This window comes from Entelurus aequoreus, linkage group LG13 (assembly GCF_033978785.1).
Source record: "Entelurus aequoreus isolate RoL-2023_Sb linkage group LG13, RoL_Eaeq_v1.1, whole genome shotgun sequence".
Lineage (NCBI taxonomy): Eukaryota > Metazoa > Chordata > Actinopteri > Syngnathiformes > Syngnathidae > Entelurus > Entelurus aequoreus.
The window spans coordinates 69,353,273-69,378,355 of NC_084743.1; the positions used below are offsets into that span (position 1 = coordinate 69,353,273).

The following is a 25,083-nucleotide window of genomic DNA, read 5'->3' on the forward strand; positions in this document are numbered from 1 at the left end:
TCACTCAGCCCAAAAGACCGTTCACCTAACCCAAGGTTCATAAAGCTTATATATTTTTAAAAAGTTACGTACATACGCAAAAAAAAAGTTGCGCACATACGGTCAAGCGATCAAATGTTTAGAAGCCAAAGCTGCATACTCACGGTAGCACGTCTGCGTCTTTGTCATCCAAATCAAAGTAATCCTGGTAAGAGTCTGTGTTGTCCCAGCTCTCTACAGGCGTCTGTGTATCGAAGTCAAAAGTCCTCCTGGTTAGAGTCTCTGTTATCCGAGTTCTTCCATCTTGACTGCATCTTTCGGGAATGTAAACAAAGAAGCGCCGGCTGTGTACTGTTGTGGCTGACTACGTTCGAAAAATACGTCCATTTCGCACCGACAACTTTCTTCTTTGCTTGTTCAGCTTCCTTCTCCATAATGCAATGAACATGATTGAAACAGATTCACGAACACAGATGTCCAGAATACTGTGGAATTATGAAATGAAAACAGAGCTTTTTCGTATTGGCTTCAATGTGGAAGGCATACCCGTGTTCCCCGGTCTACGTCACGCGCATACGTCATCCTCAGAGGCGTTTCGAACCGGAAGTTTAGCGGCAAATTTAAAATGTCACTTTATAAGTTAACCCGGACGTATTGGCATGTGTTATAATGTTAAGATTTCATCATTGATATATAAACTATCAGACTGCGTGGTCGGTAGTAGTGGGTTTCAGTAGGCCTTTAAAATGGACAAACGAATTAGCTCCGTCATTAAATCTAGCTTCTTTCAACTAAGACTCCTCGCAAAAATAAAACAGTACCTTCCACAGGCTGACTTTGAAAGAGCTATCCATGCATGTGTGACGTCACGGCTGGATTACTGTAATTCTTTGTATGCAGGCCTGGATCAGGGCTCTCTCCAGCGGCTGCAGCGCTTGCAGAATTCTGCTGCTCGTCTTTTAACTAAAACTAAACGACGTGAGCACATTACTCCTGTACTGGCTTCCCTTCATTGGCTTCCAGTTACATTTAGAGTTGATTTTAAAATTGTACTTTTTGATTTTAAATGCTTGCACCAAGAAGCCTGGCCCTATCTTATTGAGCTGCTGCAGCCTTATTGTCCCAGCAGGACCCTGAGGTCTTCAGACCAGCTACTCCTGGCTGTCCCAAAAACTAGGCTAAAAAACAGAGGAGATAGAGCCGTCTCAGTGGCAGGGCCCAGACTGTGGAACAACATTCCACTATCTATTAGGTCCTCCCAGTCTCTGAGCCAATTTAAATCTAGGCTAAAAACATATTTTTACTCTGTGGCGTTCAAATCCAGTTAGACAGGGTATCTTGGTTGTTTTTATTTCTTTTTTTTTTATCCTTTTTCATTTATTTATTACATTTTAGCATTTTAGGTGATATATTCTGCACTTCTTTTAAGGTATATTTTACTACCGTATTCATCCTTCCGTGTTACAATGTAAATTTGACACCATGTGGCCCTTTTCTTATGTCTGTACAGCACTTTGGCCAACTGGGGTTGTTTTTAAATGTGCTATATAACTGAATGAACTGATCTGAACAATAAATATGTACAGTAACAATTCCAGGTATAGTATCAGTATATGGTCGATAATACAGTGGTTAGATCGAGACTTTTTATTATCACAAAATCTTTTGTCGTTTTTGTTACTGTTAATGAACTCAGCATATAAGTCAGTGGACATACAGTCGCGATCAAAAGTTTACATAGCGCATAATGTCATGGCTGCCTTGAGTTTCCAATAATTTCTACAATTCTTATTTTTTTGTGATAGAGTGATTGGAGCACATACTTTTTGGTCACAAAAACATTGATGAAGTTTGGTTCTTTTATGAATTTGTTATGGGTCTACTGAAAATGTGACCAAATCTGCTGGGTCAAAAGTATACATACAGCATTGTTAATATTTGGTTACATGTTCCTTGGCAAGTTTCACTGCTATAAGGCGCTTTGGTAGCCATCCACAAGCTTCTGGTTAAATTTTTGACCACTCCTCTTGACAAAATTGGTGCAGTTCAGCTAAATTTGTTGGTTTTCTGACATGGACTTGTTTCTTCAGCATTGTCCACATGTTTAAATCAGGACTTTGGGAAGGCCATTCTAAAACCTCAATTCTAGCCTGATTTAGCCATTCCTTTACCACTTTTGACGGGTGTTTGGGGTCATTGTCCTGTTGGAACACCCAACTGCGCCCAAGACCCAACCTCCGGGCTGATGATTTTAGGTTGTCCTGAAGAATTTGGAGGTAATCCTCCTTTTTCATTGTCCCATTTACTCTCTGTAAAGCACCAGTTCCATTGGCAGCAAAACAGGCCCAGAGCATAATACAACTACCACCATGCTTGACGGTAGATATGGTGTTCCTGGGATTAAAGGCATCACGTTTTCTCCTCCAAACATATTGCTGGGTATTGTGGCCAAACAGCTCAATCTTTGTTTCATCTGACCACAGAACTTTCCTCCAGAAGGTCTTATCTTTGTCCATGTGATGTCAGATTGAACTGTTTGGCCACAATACCTAGCAATATGTTTGGAGGAGAAAAGGTAAGGCCTTTAATCCCAGGAACACCATGCCTACCGTCAAGCATGGTGGTGGTAGTAGTATGCTCTGGGCCTGTTTTGCTGCCAATGGTACTGGTGCTTTATAGAGAGTAAATGGGACAATGAAAAAGGAGGATTACCTCCAAATTCTTCAGGACAACCCAAAATCATCAGCCAGGAGGTTGGGTCTTGGGCGCAGTTGGGTGTTCCAATAGGACGATGACCCCAAATACACGTCAAAAGTGGTAAAGGAATGGCTAAATCAGGCTAAAATTGAGGTTTTAGAAAGGCCTTCTCAAAGTCCTGACATAAACATGTGGACAATGCTGGTCAGAAAACCAACAAATTTTGTCAAGAGGAGTGGTCAAAAACTCAACCAGAAGCTTGCCAGAAGCTTGTGGATGGCTACCAAAAGCGCCTTATTGCAGTGAAACTTGCCAAGGGACAGTGGCCTAGTGGTTAGAGTGTCCGCCCTGAGATCGGTAGGTTGTGAGTTCAAACCCCGGCCGAGTCATACCAAAGACTATAAAAAAATGGGACCCATTACCTCCCTGCTTGGCACTCAGCATCAAGGGTTGGAATTGGGGGTTAAATCACCAAAAATGATTCCCGGGCGCGGCACCGCTGCTAGCCACTGCTCCCCTCACCTCTCAGGGGGTGATCAAGGGGATGGGTCAAATGCAGAGGACAAATTTCACCACACCAAGTGTGTGTGTGACAATCATTGGTACTTTAACTTAACTTAACATTACTGTATGTATAATTTTGACCCAGCAGATTTGGTCACATTTTCAGTAGACCCATAATAAATTCATAAAAGAACCAAACTTCATGAATGTTTTTTGTGACCAACAAGTATGTGCTCCAATCACTCTATCACAAAAAAAAAAGAGTTGTAGAAATGATCGGAAACTCAAGACAGCCCTGACATTATGTTCTTTACAAGTGTATGTAAACTTTTGATCGCAACTGTAAGTGGGCTTTAAAGGAAAACTGCAATTATTTCGGAATTTTGCCTATCATTCACAATCCTTACATAAGAAAATAATACATGTTTTTTGTTTTTTTTAATGCATTTTAAATAGTAAATAAATGTGATTAAATATCCGCTTACAATGAACCCACGTGAGTCACTCTACTCTGCCTATACAAGCCCTTAAAAACATCCAAACACCTCCATTAAGGTTTTATAAACATGATGTAAGTATACATGTAATGTAGTAACGGGTACATTTAAAATGTACTTATTTTGCTTATTTCAAGCATATGCGGCGCATTAAATTCAAAAATGCATCACAACGTTCGCTTTATTTTATTTTATTTTTTTTGCAACATCACTGATTACTATTCACTGCAGACTTAATGAGAGCCAACAAACATAATAAAACATCACACCGATTGATAGAACTTTAGTCTTATAATTTTAGTCCCATTTAGATGAAGAATGATTCATAATCCTTGCGAAGAAAAGTGCCGTGAAATCAAGCTTCTTTTCATGTCGTTCTCGCTATTCCCGGGTCTAAATTGGCTGTCAAAGTGTACCAACTAGTCGGAATACGTCCTCATCCTTCTACTATCCATGCGAAAGGCAGGATTTATGATCTACAATAAACTTCCACAAGCAAGGAAGCATGAAGCAGCTTATGATGACTCGATGATGTCAATATAGCCACACTATCTATTGATCACGGCGCGGCTATAAATAGTTAGTCTGCATTAGCGTGTATAATAACAATATCACAAATACTTGGTTATTATTCAAGTCCCGAAATGTAAATGGAGTATTGTTGGTGGTTTTTGGATGGTTATTTATTGGGTTTTATGGGCGGAACAGAGGACCTCTCATTGGCTCCGTTGTAAGTGGACTTTTATTTCCTTTTTTTTACGAGTTTGAATGAATAAACAAAAATACATTCGTCGTCATGTCTTTCATAATGATTGTGAATGATTGGCAAAATTAAAAAAAAAACGCAGTTCTCCTTTAAGGGCAAAAACCAAAGGATTTAAATCAGAGCCAATAGTAGAGAATAGTACAAAAATGTAATTGATATTGCTACATCGCCATCCTGTGTATTTGTCTGCTTGTAATTTTGATCAATAATTGAATCATGCATTGATCTTGAAAATGTGAAGTATCATCCACTGGAACTACTGTACTTGGTATTGGATCGATACCCAACTTTGTAGTATCGCCAAAAACCAATATAGAGCCTTTGTAACTTGTTTTAAAATGGTTCTATTAGCAACGTTATGCTCTTGTCCTCACTTATAAAAACCGTACTTCCTCTCACTAACATTTTTGTTACAGCTCAGTAAGACTATCACTTCTAAAACAAGACCTTATATGACATTCCCCTTCCTCCTGTTACCTGTTTAGAAAAGTGTTTCCAAAAGGGTCAAGGTTGCGAAAGGGTTTTTTGGGATCCATGGTGAGGGCATTCCCTGGTATGACTCCCTCCGCCTCCCCATGCATTAAGGCTGTGAAGCAATCAGTGGTTGGCTCTGGTCCAACTCTGCTCCCCAAAAAGTCTTGTTCGATTAGATATCTGAGGATTACAAAGTGTTTTTCTGTAGAGTCAGCAGAATGCAGTGTTTTCAAATGCACAAAGTAATGCAATCTTGATACTTACCTGATAAAAGTCGTCTTTCCCGTTGAGTACTGACCCATCACCAGCACCATCGGCTTGTTGTCAAAGTCTGCATCCTCGTAGCTTGGAGAGTGGAACTGATGGAAGGAATAGTGCTTCTCTATCGGCAACAGTCGTTTGTAGTAAAGATTCCTCAACTCCTCCTTCACCATATTGACATCCCCCAGGGTTTTAGGGTCGCCACGAAGTCTCCGGATAGACATCATGATCACTTCTTGCTGGTCTTTCAACGAAATGATAGCAGAACGCTCTCATGGAATATTGTCAGATTCTCACAGCTGCCTGCTCCATCCTGCAGCGGGACATGTGGAGGGTGGAGAGGGTGTAACCAGAGACTGCAGCTGCACCTCACACAAAGCCACTGTCAAGCGGGACAAGGGTGGAGTGGGGTTTTTGCTGCTGCATAGGGACAATTTTGGCAGACTACACATCGATTAATCATTCTTTACAATGATTGCAGATGTGTCCATGCTCATGCTGTAAATGTCTTACATGTGCAAGTCTTTGTTTTCAGTATCTTTTTTTTAATCAATAGTTGCATAAGACAAACTTTTTGTTTCATTACAAGTTAATAAAGTATCTTTTTTAATCAATAATTGCATAAAACAAACTTCTTTTTCACTACAAATTAGTAAAATAATGTATACATTTTTGTTTGTAATAATGGGAAACTTCCTTTTACTGAGTTGAGTTCTAATGAATTTTTGTACGCAAGAGTTTCCCCATTGGGTACTTCACTTAAGTAACTCGTCTCAGAGCATCAAGTGCAACAAATTCCCCCGACACTGGAGTCTTCATTGAGTACCCGTGAGTCAGTGAAACTTGAGTCCTTGTCAGCCTGTGAGTCTGTGAATCTTGGCTCTTCCTCGTCAACCCATGAGCCAGTGAAACTCGGGTATATGTAAAGTACCTGCCATGGGTCAGTGAAACTTGACCCATGAGTCAGTGAAACTCGAGTTTCCCCTCAATCTACCGTGAGTCAGTGAAACTTATGTCGTCCTCGAGCAGCTATAAGTCAGTGAAACTCGGGTCTTTGTCAACCTTTGAGTCAGGGAAACTCGGGTCTTCATTGAGTACCTGTGAGTCATTGAAACTAAAGTGTTCCTCAAGCATCTGCGACTTAGTAAGACTCAAGTCTTTTAACCTTTAATTAGTAAACCTCAAGTCTTTGTTGAGACCCCATGATTCAGTTAAACTCGAGTCTTCCTCAAGTTCATGTGAGTCAGTGAAACTGAAGTCTTAACAGCATAACTTCAGTCTTTGTCACCCTTAAGTTAGTGAAACTTGAGTCTCCCTCGATCACCTATGAGTCAGTAAAACTCAAAACTTTGTCAACCTGTGAGTCATTGAAACTTAAGTCTTTCTCAAGCATGTGCGACTTAGTAAGACTCAAGTCTTAGCTAACCTGTGAGTTAGTAAAACTCGAGTCTTTGTTGAGATCCCATGATTCAGTGAAACTCGAGTCTTCCTCAAGTACATGTGAGTCAGTGAAACTGAAGTCTTAACAGCATAATTTCAGTCATTGTCACCCTTAAGTTAGTGAAACGTGAGTCTCCCTAGATCACCTATGAGTCAGTAAAACTCAAAACTTTGTCAACCTGTGAATCTTTGAAACTTAAGTCTTCCTCAAGCATCTGCGACTTAGTAAGACTCAAGTCTTAGCTAACCTTTGAGTTAGTAAAACTTGAGTCTTTGTTGAGACCCCCATGATTCAGTTTTTAATTCGGTAGCGGTAGCAGGCAGCAGGGGTGTGTAAGAAAAAGAGTTACAGCTTGAGGACTCACAGATATCAGATTGTTTGCAAAATAAATCAGACAACATAAGGAGGGTGAACAACGATTAAAGATCACAGAGTTTGGGATAACTGTCAGTTGTGTTGGTAGGTGGGTGGTGTCATTTTCCCCTAAAACTACGATGAAGTCATTTGAAAAGAAGCACCAAAATGTGCCCAGATGTAACACATATGCATGAACATAAAAAAAACGCCCTTTAGAGTCAAATTCTGCCCAAGTTATGGGAGCAACGGTTTACAAACATTAAAAATCCCCCAAACTAACTATATTCTTTTGTGTTTTCAAACTGTGCTGCAACGCTTCAGCTTGCCCCAAGTGGACACACGGCGCTAGCTGTTCGAAGGAATGTGACTGTGTTGGACAACATTCCACTGGCTGTGACCCAAAGACGGGGAGCTGTATCTGTAAGCCTGCATACCAAGGCCAACAATGTGAAAAAGGTATAAACCCGCAACAGCAAAACGGATCTGATTGTATTTATTTTGTTAGGCAGCAATATCAACCTCCTGGGAGAGAGGGTTCATTATGTCCACATGGTGAACACTCTCAGGTCTACCACCTGAACTCCCTGTCACCACTCGAGTGTCTAACGCAGGGGTCGGCAACCCAAAATGTTGCAAGAGCCATATTGGACCAAAAATACAAAAAACTAATCTGTCTGGAGCCGCAAAAAATGAAAAGTCTTATGTAAGTGTTATAATGAAGGCAACACATGATGTAAGTGTTTATATTAGCTATATTAGCCTACTATCAAAATGATTTTAAAAGTCATATAAGTGTTATAATGAAGACAACACATGATGTAAGTATCTATATTAATTATATTAGCCTACTATCAAAATGACTATGTGTCGCAGGCTGAAGCAAATCTTCGTTGACATAAATGTTGAAATGTATTATTTATTCTACACATTTTTACAACATTAGAAACCATTAGTAAGTCAGAGGCTACTCAGAAGGTGAGATAACTCCTGGAAATGACTGGCTTTTAATGACCAAAGGTATAGATGTGTGTGTCTAAGTTTAAGTAAACGGCAGGCTGTCTTCTTTTAATAGATTTATTACAATCTATTATCGAGCGGTATAGCTCGGTTGGTAGAGTGGCCGTGCCATCAACCTGAGGGTTGCAGGTTCGATCCCCGCTTCCGCCATCCTAGTCACTGCCGTTGTGTCCTTGGGCAAGACACTTTACCCACCTGCTCTCAGTGCCACCCACACTGGTTTAAATGTAACTTAGATATTGGGGTTTCACTATGTAAAGCGCTTTGAGTCACTAGAGAAAAGCGCTATATAAATAGAATTCACTTCACTTCACTTCACTACAATCTTTGGCAAGCTAGGTAACGTTTGCTGTGGTCTGGAACAACATGGCGCACAAACAACTATCTGAAATGTGTCATGAGACATGCAAAACTAAATTATATACAAAGAGGATACAATTAAATGAGCTCAAATATACCTACAAATGAGGCATAATGATGCAGTGTGTACATACAGCTAGCCTAAATAGCATGTTAGCATTGATTAGCTTGCAGTCATGCCCTGACCAAATATGCCTGATTAGCTCTCGAACAAGTCAATAACATCAACAAAGCTCACCTTTGTGCATTCACGCACAGCATGAAACTTTTGGTGGACAAAATGAGACAAAGGAGTGGACGATTTTACATGTAAACAAACTGTTGAGTCACACTATTGTGAGTTCAAGAACCGCCGAAATTAGTATGGTAGAACAATTTTCTCCAAATACTCATATTAAACATATTAAACAGTGGGCTTTCTAACAATTGGGAAGGTTTGTGTCATGTTTGTTCTCAAACAAAAAACATACTAAAACAAAACAAATATTTTCCCCCCATCTTTTTCCATTTTCAATCCTTTTTATAAAAATGCTCCAGGGAGCCACTAGGGCGGCACTAAAAAGCCGCATGCGGCTCGAGAGCCGCAGGTTGCTGACCCCCGGTCTAACGTAACCACACTTTATTTCTCGTGACGGCATTAAAAGCTGCATCAGATGAGAGCGAAACACAATTATTCCCTTCCAGTGCAGTTACAGTACAGCACTGTTATTGCTCCCCAGTAATTTAATGTGCATATGTTTGTGTGTTCTAATGCAGAATGTGAGCCTGGCTTCTTTGGCGCTGGCTGCGAGCGGTCATGTGACTGCCCAGGTGGAGGGTCATGTGACCCCGGGACTGGCGAATGCAGCCTGAGATGTCCTGCAGGGCTTCATGGAGAGAGATGTCAACTGGGTGAGACAAACCAAAATATCGACAAATATAAATATCGGCTTTGCAACATTTGGCACAGATGGCCCAGTTCATGTCTTTCATGAAAAGTTTCAAATAACAGGAGCATTGCTGGAGCAGATTTGCGTCATGTGATTGCGCCCTCATGTGGTCGTAAAGAGAATGATTGTAATGAACTGTACTTGCGTGAGCATGCATAATGTACTGAATGAAGCATGTGTCCGCAAGTGTGGTATATGTTTGCATACTTAACACTTGTGTAAATATGCGCCTATTCAGTACGTCAAGCTGTGGGCGTAAAAATAATTGGGTTTAAAATGTCATCCAGCAGGTTATGTACCCTGTAAATGTTTTGTTTAAGGTATCCTGTATTTCTTTTTGAGTGCGATAGAAAAGGTTTGCACTTTGATTCATAATTCGCGACGACAGGTGTCATTTGTTAGATCAATACCATAAATCTTTGCTATTTACTCTGCTGGTTTAGAGAAAGTTCATCGCTCTGAATCAAATATTAATGATAGTTTGATACCAACGAGTACACATTTATTTTGTGCAGTGTGTGGATCTGGTTCCTGGGGTCCAGGATGCAACAGTAGCTGCCAGTGCCAAGACAATTCTTTGGGCTGTGACCCTGTGACCGGTCAATGCGTGTGTGAGGCTGGCTATACTGGAGACAAATGTGAAGAAAGTAAGTTCATAAAGAGATTTTCTATAGTTTGAGCACAAGCTTCAGCGACTGCTGCCCTCGTGTGGATTTGTTTCACCACTGCAGCCTTCATGTCTTTTTGTTTCTACATTTAAAACACTCCATTGTGGTCTACATAACATATAATGGTGGTTCTTTGGTCAAAATCTTGCATAGATTAGGTTTTACAGACCATCTCCAACGCCGTTTCATGGGCGATCCTAATTCCACGGCTTCACTTCGACTGCGTCTTCACCATACCATCTTTGTTGTTGTTTTTAGCGCCTCCAGTATACTGACAGATTATTTTCGAACTATACGTTAATGTCTAATAGAAATGGCAACAGCCGAGGATGCATGTGCATGTACGAGCCAGTCTGCCCCACAACAAGAGGATAGTGAAAAAGAAGGAGCTTATTGATTACAGCGCGGACTACAATGGCGGGCGCGCGCAGAGCACTTAGGGTATATTTACATCTCTTTCTCTTTCAGTCAGTTGGATTCGACGAGAACTGTTCGATTTCATGAATGTGCTTTGGTGCATGTAAATGACCTCAAGGCTGTTCTGTCTCTTGCCATTGATGGCGATTAATGTCAAGGGCCTTCATGTTCCTCGCAGCCAGATCTTTGAAACGGAGGCGTGGTCTCCCCTGATTCCTGCTTCCTTCTGATAACTGGGAGTATAGCAGTTGGCGTGGTAGTCGGTCGTGGTTCATTCGATGGACGTGACCCAGCCAGCGGAGGTTCTTCTCACTGAGGATGTCAGACATCGATGGAAGCCCAGTATGGCTCAGAATCTCATTGATGGTGACTTTGTCGATCCATTTGATGTTCATGATGAATCTCAGATGTCTCATCGTGTATGCATGGAGTTTTTTTTACATGTCTGCGATAGACAGTACAGGTTTCGGCACCGTACAGTAGCGTTGACAGCACAATCGCACGGTACGACTTGCACTCTATGCAAATGTTGACAATGTTTTTCCATAATTGATCACGAAGCCTGCTGAAAGCATCACTGGCATTTATCATCCTTGACTGAATTCCATTCTCCATATGACTAGTGTCTGAGACGATGCTTCCCAGGTATTTGAAGTCTGTGCTGTGGACCAAAGGCTATTGATTTATGGTGATAGTCTGTGGGTTTGGAGGGGGATTGACCAGTTTCCTTGGTTGGTAGAGACACTTGGTCTTTTGAAGTTGATCTTTAGACTAAATTGAGTAGCCGCCCTGGCAAAACGTTTCTAAATGCCTTCCACAGTGTGATCAACCAGAGCACATTTATCTTCAAAAAGGAGCTCCCTCACGAGCTGTCGAGTGGGACGAGTCCTTAATTTAAAATGAGAGATCTTGAACAGGGCATATTTATACCATATATCAGACCTGGGCATTCTGCGGCCCGCGGGCCACATCCGGCCCTTTGTGCGTCCCTGTCCGGCCCGCGTGAGGCCAATTATAAATTCCAAAATACATTTAAAAAAGTATCTATGTCGAGTGTGCAATACAACGGTGCTGCTTTTGTTTTGAAAATCGTTATTTGTATTACTTCCGTGTGGACGTATGCGTGTGCGTGATTGTGAGCGAATGTGAACAGCTGCAATCGCAAATTACAAAATAAAGTTGAAAAAACATCTATGTCGTGCGCGCAATACAACTGTGCTGCTTTTATTTTGAAAAGTATTATTTATGGGCGTGTGTCCGTGTGTAACCTGCGAGTGAAGGTGCACATGCAGCGACAAGTGATGCACGCTTTACACCCGAGAAGCTAAAAAGAGAAAAGTTGATGAGGAATGGCGTGTTTCCAACAAGACATGGACTGCCAAGCAACGTTCCCTCTAAGGTGCGCGCCTGCGCAATTGCGCACTGCTCAAGCGTCCGCTGCGCACAGCAAATATATGCCGCGCACCAAATCAAATCCCATCTGAATTCTAAACAAAATAAACATATTTATTCTATGTAATTTTGCAATGCAACTTTGAGTGACAGTGACAACAAGCGGCCCTAACGGTGTTCGTCAACACCGTTCAATTGAACACCGTTCAATTATTGTAACGTCTATCGAGATGTTTCGAGGACAGGAATTATATCGATCACTTTATTGAGCAAAACTGTTTATATTCGGACATAACCACACCAAAAACATGAATAAAACACTTCTATCTGGAAAAACTAGTCATTTTCTGCCGTACAAACCAGGCCAAAAGCAACTTGTCATCTGTCACCAACACGCATACCACTAAGCCACTGGTGCGTTTATGGCCACACATAAAGTCGGACAACTCAAACACCACACAAAGTTACACTATGACTCCTCAGTCATATGTGTGCTTATTTTACTGTCATTTATTATTAATGTTAATTTATTTATATTAGTCATGGAATGCTGTTACACACACTATGTTGAAGTATTACTATCATTATTAATTATTATTATTATTATTATTTATCTGACGGTATATATCAAAAATAATATTGAGCAAAATTGAATTGAAATATTGTGGATGTGGCCCTCAAGCAGTGCTCGGGTTGCTCATGCGGCCCCCGGTAAAAATTAATTGCCCACCCCTGCCATATATGGAGATAACCGCTGACGTCACAGGTATTCGTTTAAAGGAAGTATGTACACCAGTGATTACAATTGGTCCAGAAATGGTTGGTTACAGTAGTGACTACAAATAATGCATCTTTGTGCATCTATGCCTACACAGAGTGACAAGCAACAAAATGAAATGCTCTGACAGAAGGTATAGATCCACCTGTTGCAGTTCAACACAAATAATGTGATACACTGAGACAATTCAGTATTTTTATATCAACTTCTAAATACCATACTATTTTCCTGATATAAGGACAAATCTACTTTACAGCAAATCTACTTTGCGCTCAGACTACATATGTAAATGACACTTCTGGACAAAGTTGTGCCAAACAGTGCATAATCGAGCCTTTCCGGACCATATAAGTGCACAGTTACCATGGTTACCTTCTTTGAACACAACATAACTAGATTGCAAATACTGAAGGCCCATAAAGTAGCTTATGTTTTCTCCATATTAAGGTGATATTACAAACAAACATTACAAACTGTGCTAAATTGTTTGTTTGTTTCATGGAGGATAACAAACATGCTGGGTGGGGCATACATAAGACATTATTTAACACTTAGTTTAGACCAAAATATATGTAGAATATGCTAAAAAAGATGTATTAAAAGTGCATAGTGGCGAAGGACGACTGTGTCATATTAAAACTAGTAGTGGCTTAAAACTTTTGCACAGTGCTGTATGCCAGTCGGCCATGGCACATTTTAAAAGCAACAATGCTAAGGAATATATTTGTAATGAAATATACAGTTTTATCCTGACCCTGATAAGGAAAGGCGGTATGCAGTTTAAAAATGGATGATAAAACAATGTAATTATATTTTATTCCACCAGAGGGCACTGCAGATTAAGTTTTCTCGCATGTCCACCTCTGTTTCATGACACAGATGGTATAAAAAAAAAGCATCACTTGCATGTAATATTATGTCCGAAGAAAAAACCTATTGCAAGACATTATAAATTAAATTACTTTATCATTTAACTTTTGTGGATTCATTTGAAGAGCAAACTGAACTGATAGAGACACCAGCTTTATTTTACATTATTAGAATGAAGATTTTTTGAGGCGGCCTCACGTTAGAACAACTTGTAAGATTTACTGTAATCGTACCACCGGGACCAAAGTACCATACCGCCTCTGCAGGACATGTTTCGCAATAAATCACGGCCGTGCCCCACTTGAGCAGAGCGTCTTGTCCCCTAGTCATAACAATCTAATGGTTTAGGCACAGACGTCACTCTGACTGGACCTCACTGCAGGAATAGAGCTATCAGTCTGTCCACATTCTGCTGTCTGGAGGCCCTTTTGGGGTGTTCAGTTTCCCTGCCTGATGGGCCTCTCACACTTCAGGGGACATCAGGAAAAAGCCTGATGTGCTGTGAGACGGACCAGAAGTGTTTAGTTTACCAGACTCAAAAAGGAAATAGGGCTATTCATGTCCACACCGTTACATTTATTAAATTAATGGAAATGTGTGCAAAACGGGAACATAAGGGCCCTAAAATAAAGGAGCTGATCCGATCTCTCAGTGAGATGGCCCACCAAATTTTAGACCGGTCTGCATTACATTATTTACAGTAAATAAATCTATTATCGATGTTTACTAATCGACTTTACAATCGCCCATGTACGAATTGCGATGCATCTAAAAGATGGTTGTTTCCTCCACCTCGTTTCCACTCTTATTAAAAACTAGGGACGCTTCCGTTTCAAAACTTTAAGCAAGGTTCCTTGAACACACCACAGTTATGTGCTGTGAGAGGCAAAAGTGTAATTTAAACATAACTTGCTGCCACAAACAGATTTATCAAATTTGAATCTTTCTCCAATCAAAAAGTTGAATGCATAACTGTAATCTTTGATGACGTTATGACGTCTGTGTTGAGTGAACAGTGAAGTGCTCCATGCTGGGTTTGCTACTGTGAGAGGGAATAACTGATTTTACATTTTAGAAAGAATGCAAAATGGCCCAAATCCACATAAACCTAACGTCATTGCCTCACATACAAACAAACACTCAGCATGTTTACACGCACTAAAAAACTATATTTGATAATGTAAGGTCGAGATATGCTGATTCATGTAGGATTATCAATAGTGGATAATAACACATCATTATTATCATAATTATTAGTAGTACATCTACTGGGGGTTAAAATTCCCTGTCTTTAAAAACTAGTGAGGCATCTGTTTCGAACTTTAATCGAGGTTCCTTAAACGCACCACAGGTACAGGTGAAACTACTTTAAAAAAAAAAAAATCATCTAAAAGTAAATTTTTTTCAGCATTTCAACTTTAAATGCAAAACTAATACATGATATAAACTCATTACATCCCAAGTGAAATATGTCAAGCTTTTTTTTATTTGTTATAATTTTGATGATTATGGTTTACAGATTTTGAAAAACCAACATTTTCAATTCATACTTTTCATAGGCTGTAAACCATAATCATCAAAATATTGGTCAATAAATAATAAGTCTTGGAATATCTTGAGTTGCATGTTATGAGCCTAAGTCATATATAAATTTCACCTTGTAAATCTAATTGCTGGAATAAACAAACCTGTGCACAATATTTTAATTTGTTGAGCTTCACCTGTATGTGCTATGAGACGCAAACGTGTAACTTAAACAAAAATTTGTCCGACGCGACCACAAATAGATTCATCATATTTTTACCTTTCTTTAATCACCTCGTCCTAGTTCCCAAATGTTGGCGCTGTGTGTGAATGCTTAAATGTGAGCTTTAGTGACGTTATGACGGCTTGTGTTAAGCGAACAGTAAAGTGTTCCATGCACGGACAGCAAAATCTGTTTAATCTTAACTTTTATGACATCGTCTTTAGTGACTGACGGATTTATGTGAAGTAAAAAACATCTTTACAAAAGCCCAGATAATGATTATGTGTGCCATGGGCCGGACCCAGTAAGAGTAGCAACAGGAAGTTCTATTCTATCTATTCTATTACTGTGGCCTGCTCTGTGTGGTCCTGCGTGTGGACCTACTTTATGGGCTGACAGCACTCTTTTCTTACACAAGCAGGGATCTGGAAATAATCCCCTTGTCTTAAAGAGCTCATTTAGCCCAGAGATGGAGTCTTTCAGGGATGACCATGTGTGTGGTAGTTGAGGACCCGATCCCCTGTGCCTACCTATAAACTAGGAAGGGAGGAAGTGGGACGACTCTAAACTTGCAAACAGCAGCAGACTTTGCAAAGACTTCTGTGGTTGATATGAAAACCAGTTGCCCCCTGCTGGTATAAATAAACCATAAAGTTGACCGCGTGCATACAGGACATACATCAGCAGAGTGTCTCCTGTGTGTTTCAGCATGTTGAGGTGATTATGTGGATATTAAAGGGGATCTTTAGCATCAAACGACATATTATACTTGAAGTATCACTGTGCTCTGTGCAAATATGTGCAGAACCCCCTCACACACTGCCTTTTTTCAATGACCGTTTGCAGAGCAGTGTCAATGTATAGTTAGATATTAAATAGTAGGGCAGATAACCAACTACAACTCCATTTAACTTTGCAGAGGGGTGGGTACGTAAACACCCTATTGAGATTTGGTGAGGATCAAGATGAAGATGAACCAGGAAGTACAGAATGAAGGGGATTGATATAGCCCCATTCGTCGCAGTTTACCTGACACGTGAAACGGGACAAATTGGGGGATGCACTATTTCCTTTAGCCGCCAGACGGCAGTAGAGCGTTGAATATCTTACAATGGGTTTTGTGGCAATTCCAACTTTGACCACAGCGTCAGTTGCTAAGTAGAGAGGCGCTTTCTGTAATTTTCAGCAGACTGCATTGCAAAATGATTAATCCCCCTATTCCTCTCACGTGAGATCCACACAGGAATATGAATCCCTTCCCTGCTATAGCTTAAGAATGAACTAAACCAGTAATTCTCAAACTGTGGTACGTGTACCAGTAGTGGTACGCGGGCTCCATCTACTGGTACTCGAAAGAATCCCTTGATTAAAGTACAGTGTTTTATTTTTTATGTATTCAAACACAGTGTTACTGTTCAAACTGTGTGTACTGTCACGGTGGCAAAAAATATTACATATACTTATTAAATAAAACCGCTGCCTTATTTGTAACAAATACTTAGCCATACTAGGCTACTTTATCTGAATGTTGGTCATTATGGTCATACTTGGAGAGCCACTTTTTTGTCTGAGATAGTACTTGGTGGAAAAAAAAAGTTGGGAACCACAATCATGACTCTTAAAAAACATTTTAAAGTTCCGCCTTGGCAGAGGTCTGTATTCTACAATGTAGCATTATTTCATTAATATGGTCATCCATTACTAATACAACATATGTATTGCTGTACATGGTGGTTGCATATTGTGCTAAAACAGTATATTTGTAAAGCAAAAAATAAGAAGGCAATGATTTGTTTTGTTTTTTACAAAAATGTGCATGTTTTCTATTTTTTAACTACCAGTTCTGGCACCGTTTTAGCACCGGCACCACTTTAAAAGTATTGATTTGATACTATTATTGGTTAAAATGTAAATTATACCCATTCCTAATTGTAACGAATGCCGTAGAAGAGAGGAAAAACCTTTGAGAACGACAAAAAGTGAGTAAACAATATGAACAGCGTGTCTTTGGATGTTCCCATTCATCCAGGTCATTGTCATCCCAGGGCATTCAACCGATCACAACTGGACTGTTTGGTCTGTCTCAGAGTACGTTTCGCCTCTCATCCGATTATCCTTCAACAGTTCATGCTCATAGACTTAGATTGTTCAATTCTAGTCATATCTCGATCTAGATATGAATAGCACATTAACGTGTAGAACTACTTATTTACTTTCTTCTGTTGCTTCTTTCGGTCGTTTTTTTTGCTACATTGCGCAAGACAAAGCTTTGTACCGTAACCCCACAACAGTGTTTCCAACAGAACTGCTATCTATTTGTGGCATAGCTGGATTACACACATTTACATGTACAGTAGTACTTCAGTTTAGAAGTTTAATTTGTTGTGTGACGCAGCTCGTACTTTAAAAAACTTGTTTGCAAGACAGCATCGCCCAGTGAAATTAATTAATCCTCTTGGACATCCATAATGAAATAGCAGTTAAGTAGCGCCAGGATGAAAATGGGAAGTTAATCAAATAGAGTCCTACTGTAAATAAAAATGGCGAACAGGTATTTTTAATTTTTTATTTTATTTTAACTCTTTAAATGCCCATCCATCCATCCATCGATTATCTACCGCTTATTCCCTTAGGGGTCGCGGGGAGCGCTGGAGCCTATCTCAGCTGCATTCGGGCGGTAAGCGGGGTACACCCTGGACATTTATCTAAATATGACACTAAATATTCATAAATATTAGGGCTGTCAAATATATATTTTTTTTTTTAGATGAATCACGTTTTGGAATTTGGATTCGTCATGTTTAACCACAGATGATTACTTGCTTGCATAATTGAAATTTGCTTAAGAAATATTTGTACACAAAAGCAATTTTATCGTCAGAATGTCATCAAGGAAAGTTTTTAAATGTTTTACATGAATGCTTGTCATTTATTTGCACAAAAATTGGAAACAGTTTTATCTCAATTTTTTTTTTAGGCTGTATTTTGGATTGAAATGTGCCAACAAGCACACCAGTCAAAGTCTCCCCACTAATTGCATTGATCTGATCACTGACCGTACAGTACTGTAGGGGTTAAGGTAAAATAACTTGTCCAAATAAATGGCATGATTAATCTAAGTCCATCCATCTATCCATTTTCCACCGCTTGTCACTCTCGGGGTCGCGGGGTTGGCTGGAGCCTATCCCAGCTGCATTCCGTCAGAAGGCAAGGTACACCCTGGACAAGTCGCCATCTCATCGCAGGGCCGATTAATCTCAGTGTTAAAGCAATTTTTTTGGGTGAATAATGATATAAGTTAACCCGTTAATTATGACAGCCCTAATAAATATAAATTATGAATTCAGTAGCCTTTGTACTAATCCTTAACTAATGAGCTTTTTAATAATGAGTATAACATTTATAACTGTGTTTATAAACAGCATACTAATGAGTATTAATGATGAAAATATGCTTTATAAATGATGTATTTACTAGTGCTTTATTAATTCTTAATGGTATCTACTCATTATATTGTGTTATCTTATATTTATACCTTCACCGCTCTAATCCAGACAATCCCAGGAGACATGTCACGCTTTTAAAAGCCTTTCCATTTTAGTCACCAAAAGTCTTCTCACTAAATTTATAGCTAGTTGCTTTTTTTGGGGAAAAAAAAGTATTTTGATGGTTTCGTGAGAAAAATACTTCACAAAATATTTAGTTGTTCCTACAGAACAAAAAAACTGCTTGTTGCCATGGTGGCAATAACTACAATATAATAAGCAGTACTTTTGCAACATTGTTACCACAGAGCTCATTTAGGATGACGACATACTCAGCAGGCCAGCTTTAACAACGTCACAGTTGAACCACTGCAGACGCGGGCCAAGACGTCATGCTGTCAGCGTGGGAGCAAAGTCATTGGCTTTGCCAGAAAGGAGGCATACTTCCCTCACAGTGAGGCCTCCAGTTGAAAAGAAATGGAGTTCATAGCATCAGAAGGAGGAGATGGAACACCCTCTGTTCATGAAACCGCCAAAACTCGACATTTCTAAAGCGGCCCAATTTGTGGCTTCCTTTGGTTAAATGGTCTACTGCTATAGCGATAAATTAAATAACTTTTGGCTGCTGATATAATTGGGACACAAGCTATCCAAAATATCATTAGGTTTTATGGTGTTCAACAGATATCATAATCGCACTTGAAGAGGCAAAATTTGCAAAAATCATTATTCGAACAGTATTTTAAAAATGAAATAATATTAATAGTGTTCCCTTAATTATTGTGGAAGTTATGTTGCAAACCACCCCTGTAAGGTGAATTTTATCATCCTTATATTCTTTCTCCCCCGCTTTATGGAGCACACCGAAGATTCATTGATCGTGTAATGGGAGCTAGTAGAGAGAATTTTAGTTTAGCAATGGGGGGGTGTACATTTTCCCTGATGGTAAGCAACTTTCTCTTGGACTTAGAGTCCATGCCAGAAGCCTTGGAAGGCGCAGAACTTTTAGATGACATCGTAAGGATTAAAATGAAAACAAATATCCTAAGAAAAACACAAGATGAAGCATAGAGGATGCCTCAATATGGCAGAGTCAGTGAGAACAAAGTGCGCTGTGATTGGTAATTGGTCCGCCATCAGCCAATAGTGTGCTGTGGACGATGTCACATGGCCACAGCAGCTTCACTACTGAATATATTGGATGTAATATCAGATAGATGTTAAAATACATACATCCATTTTCTAACGGTTGTCACTCTAGTTTATAAAAATACCAAAATATAATTTTTAAAAAAATATTAAGCCCACTGGCACCATACTAAGTTAACTGCAAAGTACATAGCGGTGCTAAAAAAAACCAAATCATATCGGAATTGCCATTCTTATTTATCCTGATTCTAAATTGTTTCATAATTTTCAAAAATTGAAAAAAAAAAGTTTTCAAGAATACATTTTTCAAAATATATTTTTTTGTAACCTTTACCTTGTTTTGAAAAGGTTTTGGTTTCATTTGTGTCCCAAATGATATATTGCCAAAATCGGTTTGAATCAAAAATTGTGTGAAATCGAGAATCGATTCGGAATTGAATTTTCACCCCAAGAACCCGAATCAAATTGTGAATTGTTGGAAGATTCACATACCTACTGTTTTGTTTGTAAAAATAAGTACATGTTGGACCAACTTAGTATTTTAGTGTGGAACTAAGAAAATGTATGTTCTGGAACCCACGTCTGTGTGAATCATTGTAGTACAGTATTTTTTGTACATTTTTTGTTCATTAGCATAAGTAATTAACAAATTAATTGAATGTGTTCAATTAGAGAAAGGTACCGTCACAAAATAAATATGTGCAGCAGGAGATGGATGGCCATGAAATCAATATATCTGCCTGGTTCCTCGAGTCCAGGTCATCTCAAATAATGGGGCAGGCCTCCCTGGAATGTTGCGGTGCGATGCCAGGGGGCGCGTGTGACCCTAGGGAACATACTTTATCAGTATCATGCTTCAAAATCCTGCTTTAGAAAGATGTGCACGACAAAATGTGCGCATTGTAGCCATTAATCCTGACTTCATTATTTTAATTTAAAAAAAATCAGCACAAATTGTTTTATTTATTTTCGTTCTGTAGGTTAACGTGTTTTACACATTAAGCTCCTGAGGCAATGATGCTGATCAATTTGAGTTTATTAATATTTCATGAGTTTATTTAATTTTAGTATTCAGTATCAAATAGTTGAAGTCGTTCAAAAAATGTTTGTAGTTTAAATAGGGAGTTGTTGTTTTTTATTTCAGGCACATTGATGCACTTTAAATATTTTCTGTTACAGACTGACAAAAAGTGTTGATACAGTTATTTGTTATAAGTTGATCTATATTTCTTTCTTTTTTGTTTTCTTTAATGTTAATAAGGATACATTGTTATGCAGAAGTAAGTATAACAATTTTATAAACCAATTATGCTACTTATAGTCACGGTAGAGAGTGTGGAGAGCAGAACATGTTTTCTTATTCCTAGGGGGACGTTATATAAACAATTAAGAAGCACTGCAATGGCATGTATAAGATACTTTTGAGTGCTTGTAAGAAGACAATGGTGTTTGCCACCGTGTATGGGGGTATGAAGTATTTCAAAACAAGTATGTGCAGAAGAACTTTTGCAGAATGAGTCATTGGAGGAGGTAACTAAACATGCCTATGGATGTTCTCTTCCATCCAGGTCATTGGCGACAGCGTGGCAAAACAATCTGAGGGTTACTGGTTCAATCCCCACCTTCTACCATCCTAGACACGTCCGTTGTGTCCTTGAGCAAGACACTTCACCCTTGCTCCTGATGGGTCCTGGTTAGCGCCATGCATGGCAGCTCCCGCCATCAGTGTGTGAATGTGTGTGTGTGAATGGGAGAATGTGGAAATAGTGTCAAAGCGCTTTGAGTTCCACAGAAAGGTAGAAAAGCGCTATACAAGTACAACCCATTTACATTGTATTCTCAGGGCATTTATTTGATCGCAACTGGAATGTTCAGTTTGTCTTAGAAGACATTTTGCCTCTCATCTGAGTTTAGGAAGTGATTTTTAAGTTGTGATCCTATATATATACCTGCTCGACCACACGTAGAATGCAATTTCAGCTTGCTCACGTAAGTGACAGCAAGGCGTACTAACTCAGCAGCCACACATCTTACACTGACGGTACCAATACCCAGAATCCCATGCAGCCCTAACTCTTCCGCTCAACCAACGCACGGAGAGGGGGGGGTTGATATGTGGGGGGATTTGGTGGTAGCGGGGGTGTATAATGTAGACCGGAAGAGTTAGGGCTGCATGGGATTCTGGGTAATGGTTGTGTTGTGTTTATGTTGTGTTACGGTGGGATGTTCTCCAGAAATGTGTTTTTCATTCTTTTTTGGTGTGGGTTCACAGTGTGGCGCATATTTGTAACGTAACAATGTTAAAGTTGTTTGATACGGCTACCGTCAGTGTAAGCTGTGTGGCTGATGACTAAGTATGCTTTGCTGTCTCCTGTGTGTGCAAGTAATAACAACATGCAACATGTGGCTGGACTGGCACGCTGTATGTAAATGCTATAGAGGACAATTACTGCAGTGCAATTAGGGCATGCCCTTTATTTAGTAATTAGAGTGTAAATAGGATCATTTTTTCCCTGGGAGTAATCTATGAGAGACACTGAGATCCATAAATGTCCTGGGAAAATCGGGGGGGTCGGCATGTATGTAGCTGAGCCGCATCAGAGTGGTCAAGGAGCCGCGGGTTGCCGACCCCTGCACTAGGACAAAGAAAATTCATTAGTTCTGTTCTAGTAATGCTTACAGAGTTACGTTACGTCCTTGCAGTGTTCATCCACTTCCTAGGTTTTGGGTTGGTTCTGGATGGGAGACATGTGTTTACCAAACACTGTGTGTCATTCAACTTCACTCTTTAACAATCCTTCAGCTCGACAATGAGGAACAGATGCTTCCTTTGCAGCATGCAGCTTCTCCTTGCACCGGGCCACAGACTGTAACGTAGGCATGAGGGGGCACAGAAAGCTGGTTCTGTTTAGTTGTGTATTGGTGGAGGCCTGCAGACTCAGCAGGTGCTCTAATTACCGTCTCTCTCACCCCGAAAAGGGAACGGCCTCCGAGCCGCCGCAGACTTTGATGTGGCCCAGATCCACCACACATGTGGGATGTGAGCTCAGAACACAGACATTGTCAATGAAGAGCATGCTTTGCTTTGCAATTTGACATTGATTATTTGACTATGTGGGAAAACAGTCTTCCCGTCTTCTGTTGCGAAGTTGCCAGTTGTAACCATTGGGATGTTTTAATCTCGGCCCACAGTGTGCCAGGACGGCTTTTACGGGCTCGCCTGCGGCCAGATGTGCGTGTGCAGTAATGGTGCCCGCTGCCACCACATCACAGGAGCCTGCCAATGCACCGCTGGCTGGGCAGGACCACACTGCATTCTAGGTAATAGAAGCTACCTCATTAAAACAGGGTGTGATGGTGTGCTGAACATCCTCTACTTAAACACAACTAAGATGTGTTTGTGGGCAATTATCCCCAGAATGAGACTTTGCTATTGACCTTTTCTTGGATGGGTAAGATTAGAGGAGCACACACAGTTTAATCAAGGTCCAATCTGCGTTCACACATGTGGTTTGCTATTCTGGGTCGCACAAAAAAATACAAATAAAAAGAGATTATTGGGTTCTACTAAAAATTTCCGTGTTTTAAAACATGTGCGAGAGTCTCGTCACTCATCTTTGTACTGACGTATGCATTGTCTTGCTGAAATAAGCAGGGGCGTCCATGGTAACGTTGCTTGGATGGCAATATATGTTGCTCCAAAACCTGTATGTACCTTTCAGCATTAATGGCGCCTTCACAGATGTGTAAGTTACCCATGTCTTGGGCACTAATACACCCCCATACCATCACAGATGCTGGCTTTTCAACTTTGCGCCTATAACAATCCAGATGGTTCTTTTCCTCTTTGGTCCGGAGGACACGATGTCCACAGTTTCCAAAAACAATTTGAAATGTGGACTCGTCAGACCACAGAACACTTTTCCACTTTGTATCAGTCCATTTTAGATGAGCTGAGGCCCAGCGAAGCAGACGGCGTTTCTGGGTGTTGTTGATTAACTGTTTTCGCCTTGCATAGGAGAGTTTTAACTTACACTTACAGATGTAGCGACCAACTGTAGTTACTGACAGTGGGTTTCTGAAGTGTTCCTGAGCCCATGTGGTGATATCCTTTACACACTGATGTCGCTTGTTGATGCAGTACAGCCTGAGGGATCGAAGGTCACGGGCTTAGCTGCTTACATGCAGTGATTTCTCCAGATTCTCTGAACCCTTTGATGATATTACGGAGCGTAGATGGTGAAACCCCTAAATTCCTTGCAATAGCTGGTTGAGAAAGGTTTTTCTTAAACTGTTCAACAATTTGCTCACGCATTTGTAGACAAAGTGGTGACCCTCGCCCCATCCTTGTTTGTGAATGACTGAGCATTTCATGGAATCTACTTTTATACCCAATCATTCCACCCCCCTGTTCCCAATTTGCCTGTTCACCTGTGGGATGTTCCAAATAAGTGTTTGATGAGCATTCCTCAACTTTATCAGTATTTATTGCCACCTTTCCCAACTTCTTTGTCACATGTTGCTGGCATCAAATTCTAAGTTAATGATTATTTGCAAAAAAAAAAAAGTTTATCGGTTTGAACATCAAATATGTTGACTTTGTAGCATATTTAACTGAATATGGGTTGAAAATGATTTGCAAATCATTGTATCCCGTTTATATTTACATATGGAAACGGGGTTTGCACATACATATACATACATGATTAATGCAATTAGTTTTTGGATTAATCACATTCTTAGTTTTGCACGTTTGACTTTAGCTTCGGGCAGCATGGTGGTACAGGGGTTATTGCATGTGCCTTACAATACGAAGGTTCTGAGTTCAATCCCGGGCTCGGGATCTTTCTGTGTGGAGTTTGCATGTTCTCCCCGTGACTGCATGGATTCCCTCCCACTTCCAAAAACATGCACCTGGGGATAGGTTGATTGGCAACACTAAATTGGCCCTAGTGTGTGAATGTGAGTGTGAATGTTGTCTGTCTATCTATGTTGGCCTTGCGATGAGGTGGCGACTTGTCCAGGGTGTACCCCACCTTCCGCCCGAATGCAGCTGAGAGACCCCGAAAGGGACAAGCGGTAGAAAATGGATGATTTCGCGACACATCTAAAAGAAACCTAAACAAAGGACCCACCTTGACAGAAATGTATATTTTAGCCAGCTTTTCAACTGTACCTCATTAGTTTGCATAGGTGTACACTAACGTTCCATCTAAGATGCGCGCCTGTGCAATTGCGCACTGCTCACGCATGCTCGGTGCACAGCAAATCTATGCCGCGCACAACTTAAAATCC

At 40.2% G+C, this 25,083-nt stretch overlaps 1 protein-coding gene and 1 pseudogene across 2 annotated transcripts in view; one reads left to right on the forward strand and one right to left on the reverse strand.

Moving 5' to 3' along the window:
- The window catches only part of LOC133663041 (multiple epidermal growth factor-like domains protein 6), a 144,026-nt pseudogene that overhangs the window by 84,279 nt on the left and 34,664 nt on the right, over positions 1-25,083 (forward strand).
- Positions 1-25,083, reverse strand: part of LOC133663667 (EH domain-containing protein 2-like) — a 92,197-nt gene that overhangs the window by 12,027 nt on the left and 55,087 nt on the right. For both annotated transcript variants that reach the window (XM_062068347.1, XM_062068348.1), the window contains 2 exons: positions 5,182-5,491; positions 4,921-5,097 (listed from right to left, as the gene is read on the reverse strand). In XM_062068347.1, the coding sequence (XP_061924331.1) occupies positions 4,921-5,097; positions 5,182-5,405 (401 nt within the window). In that variant the 5' untranslated portion in view covers positions 5,406-5,491. The remainder of the gene's footprint in view (positions 1-4,920; positions 5,098-5,181; positions 5,492-25,083) is intronic.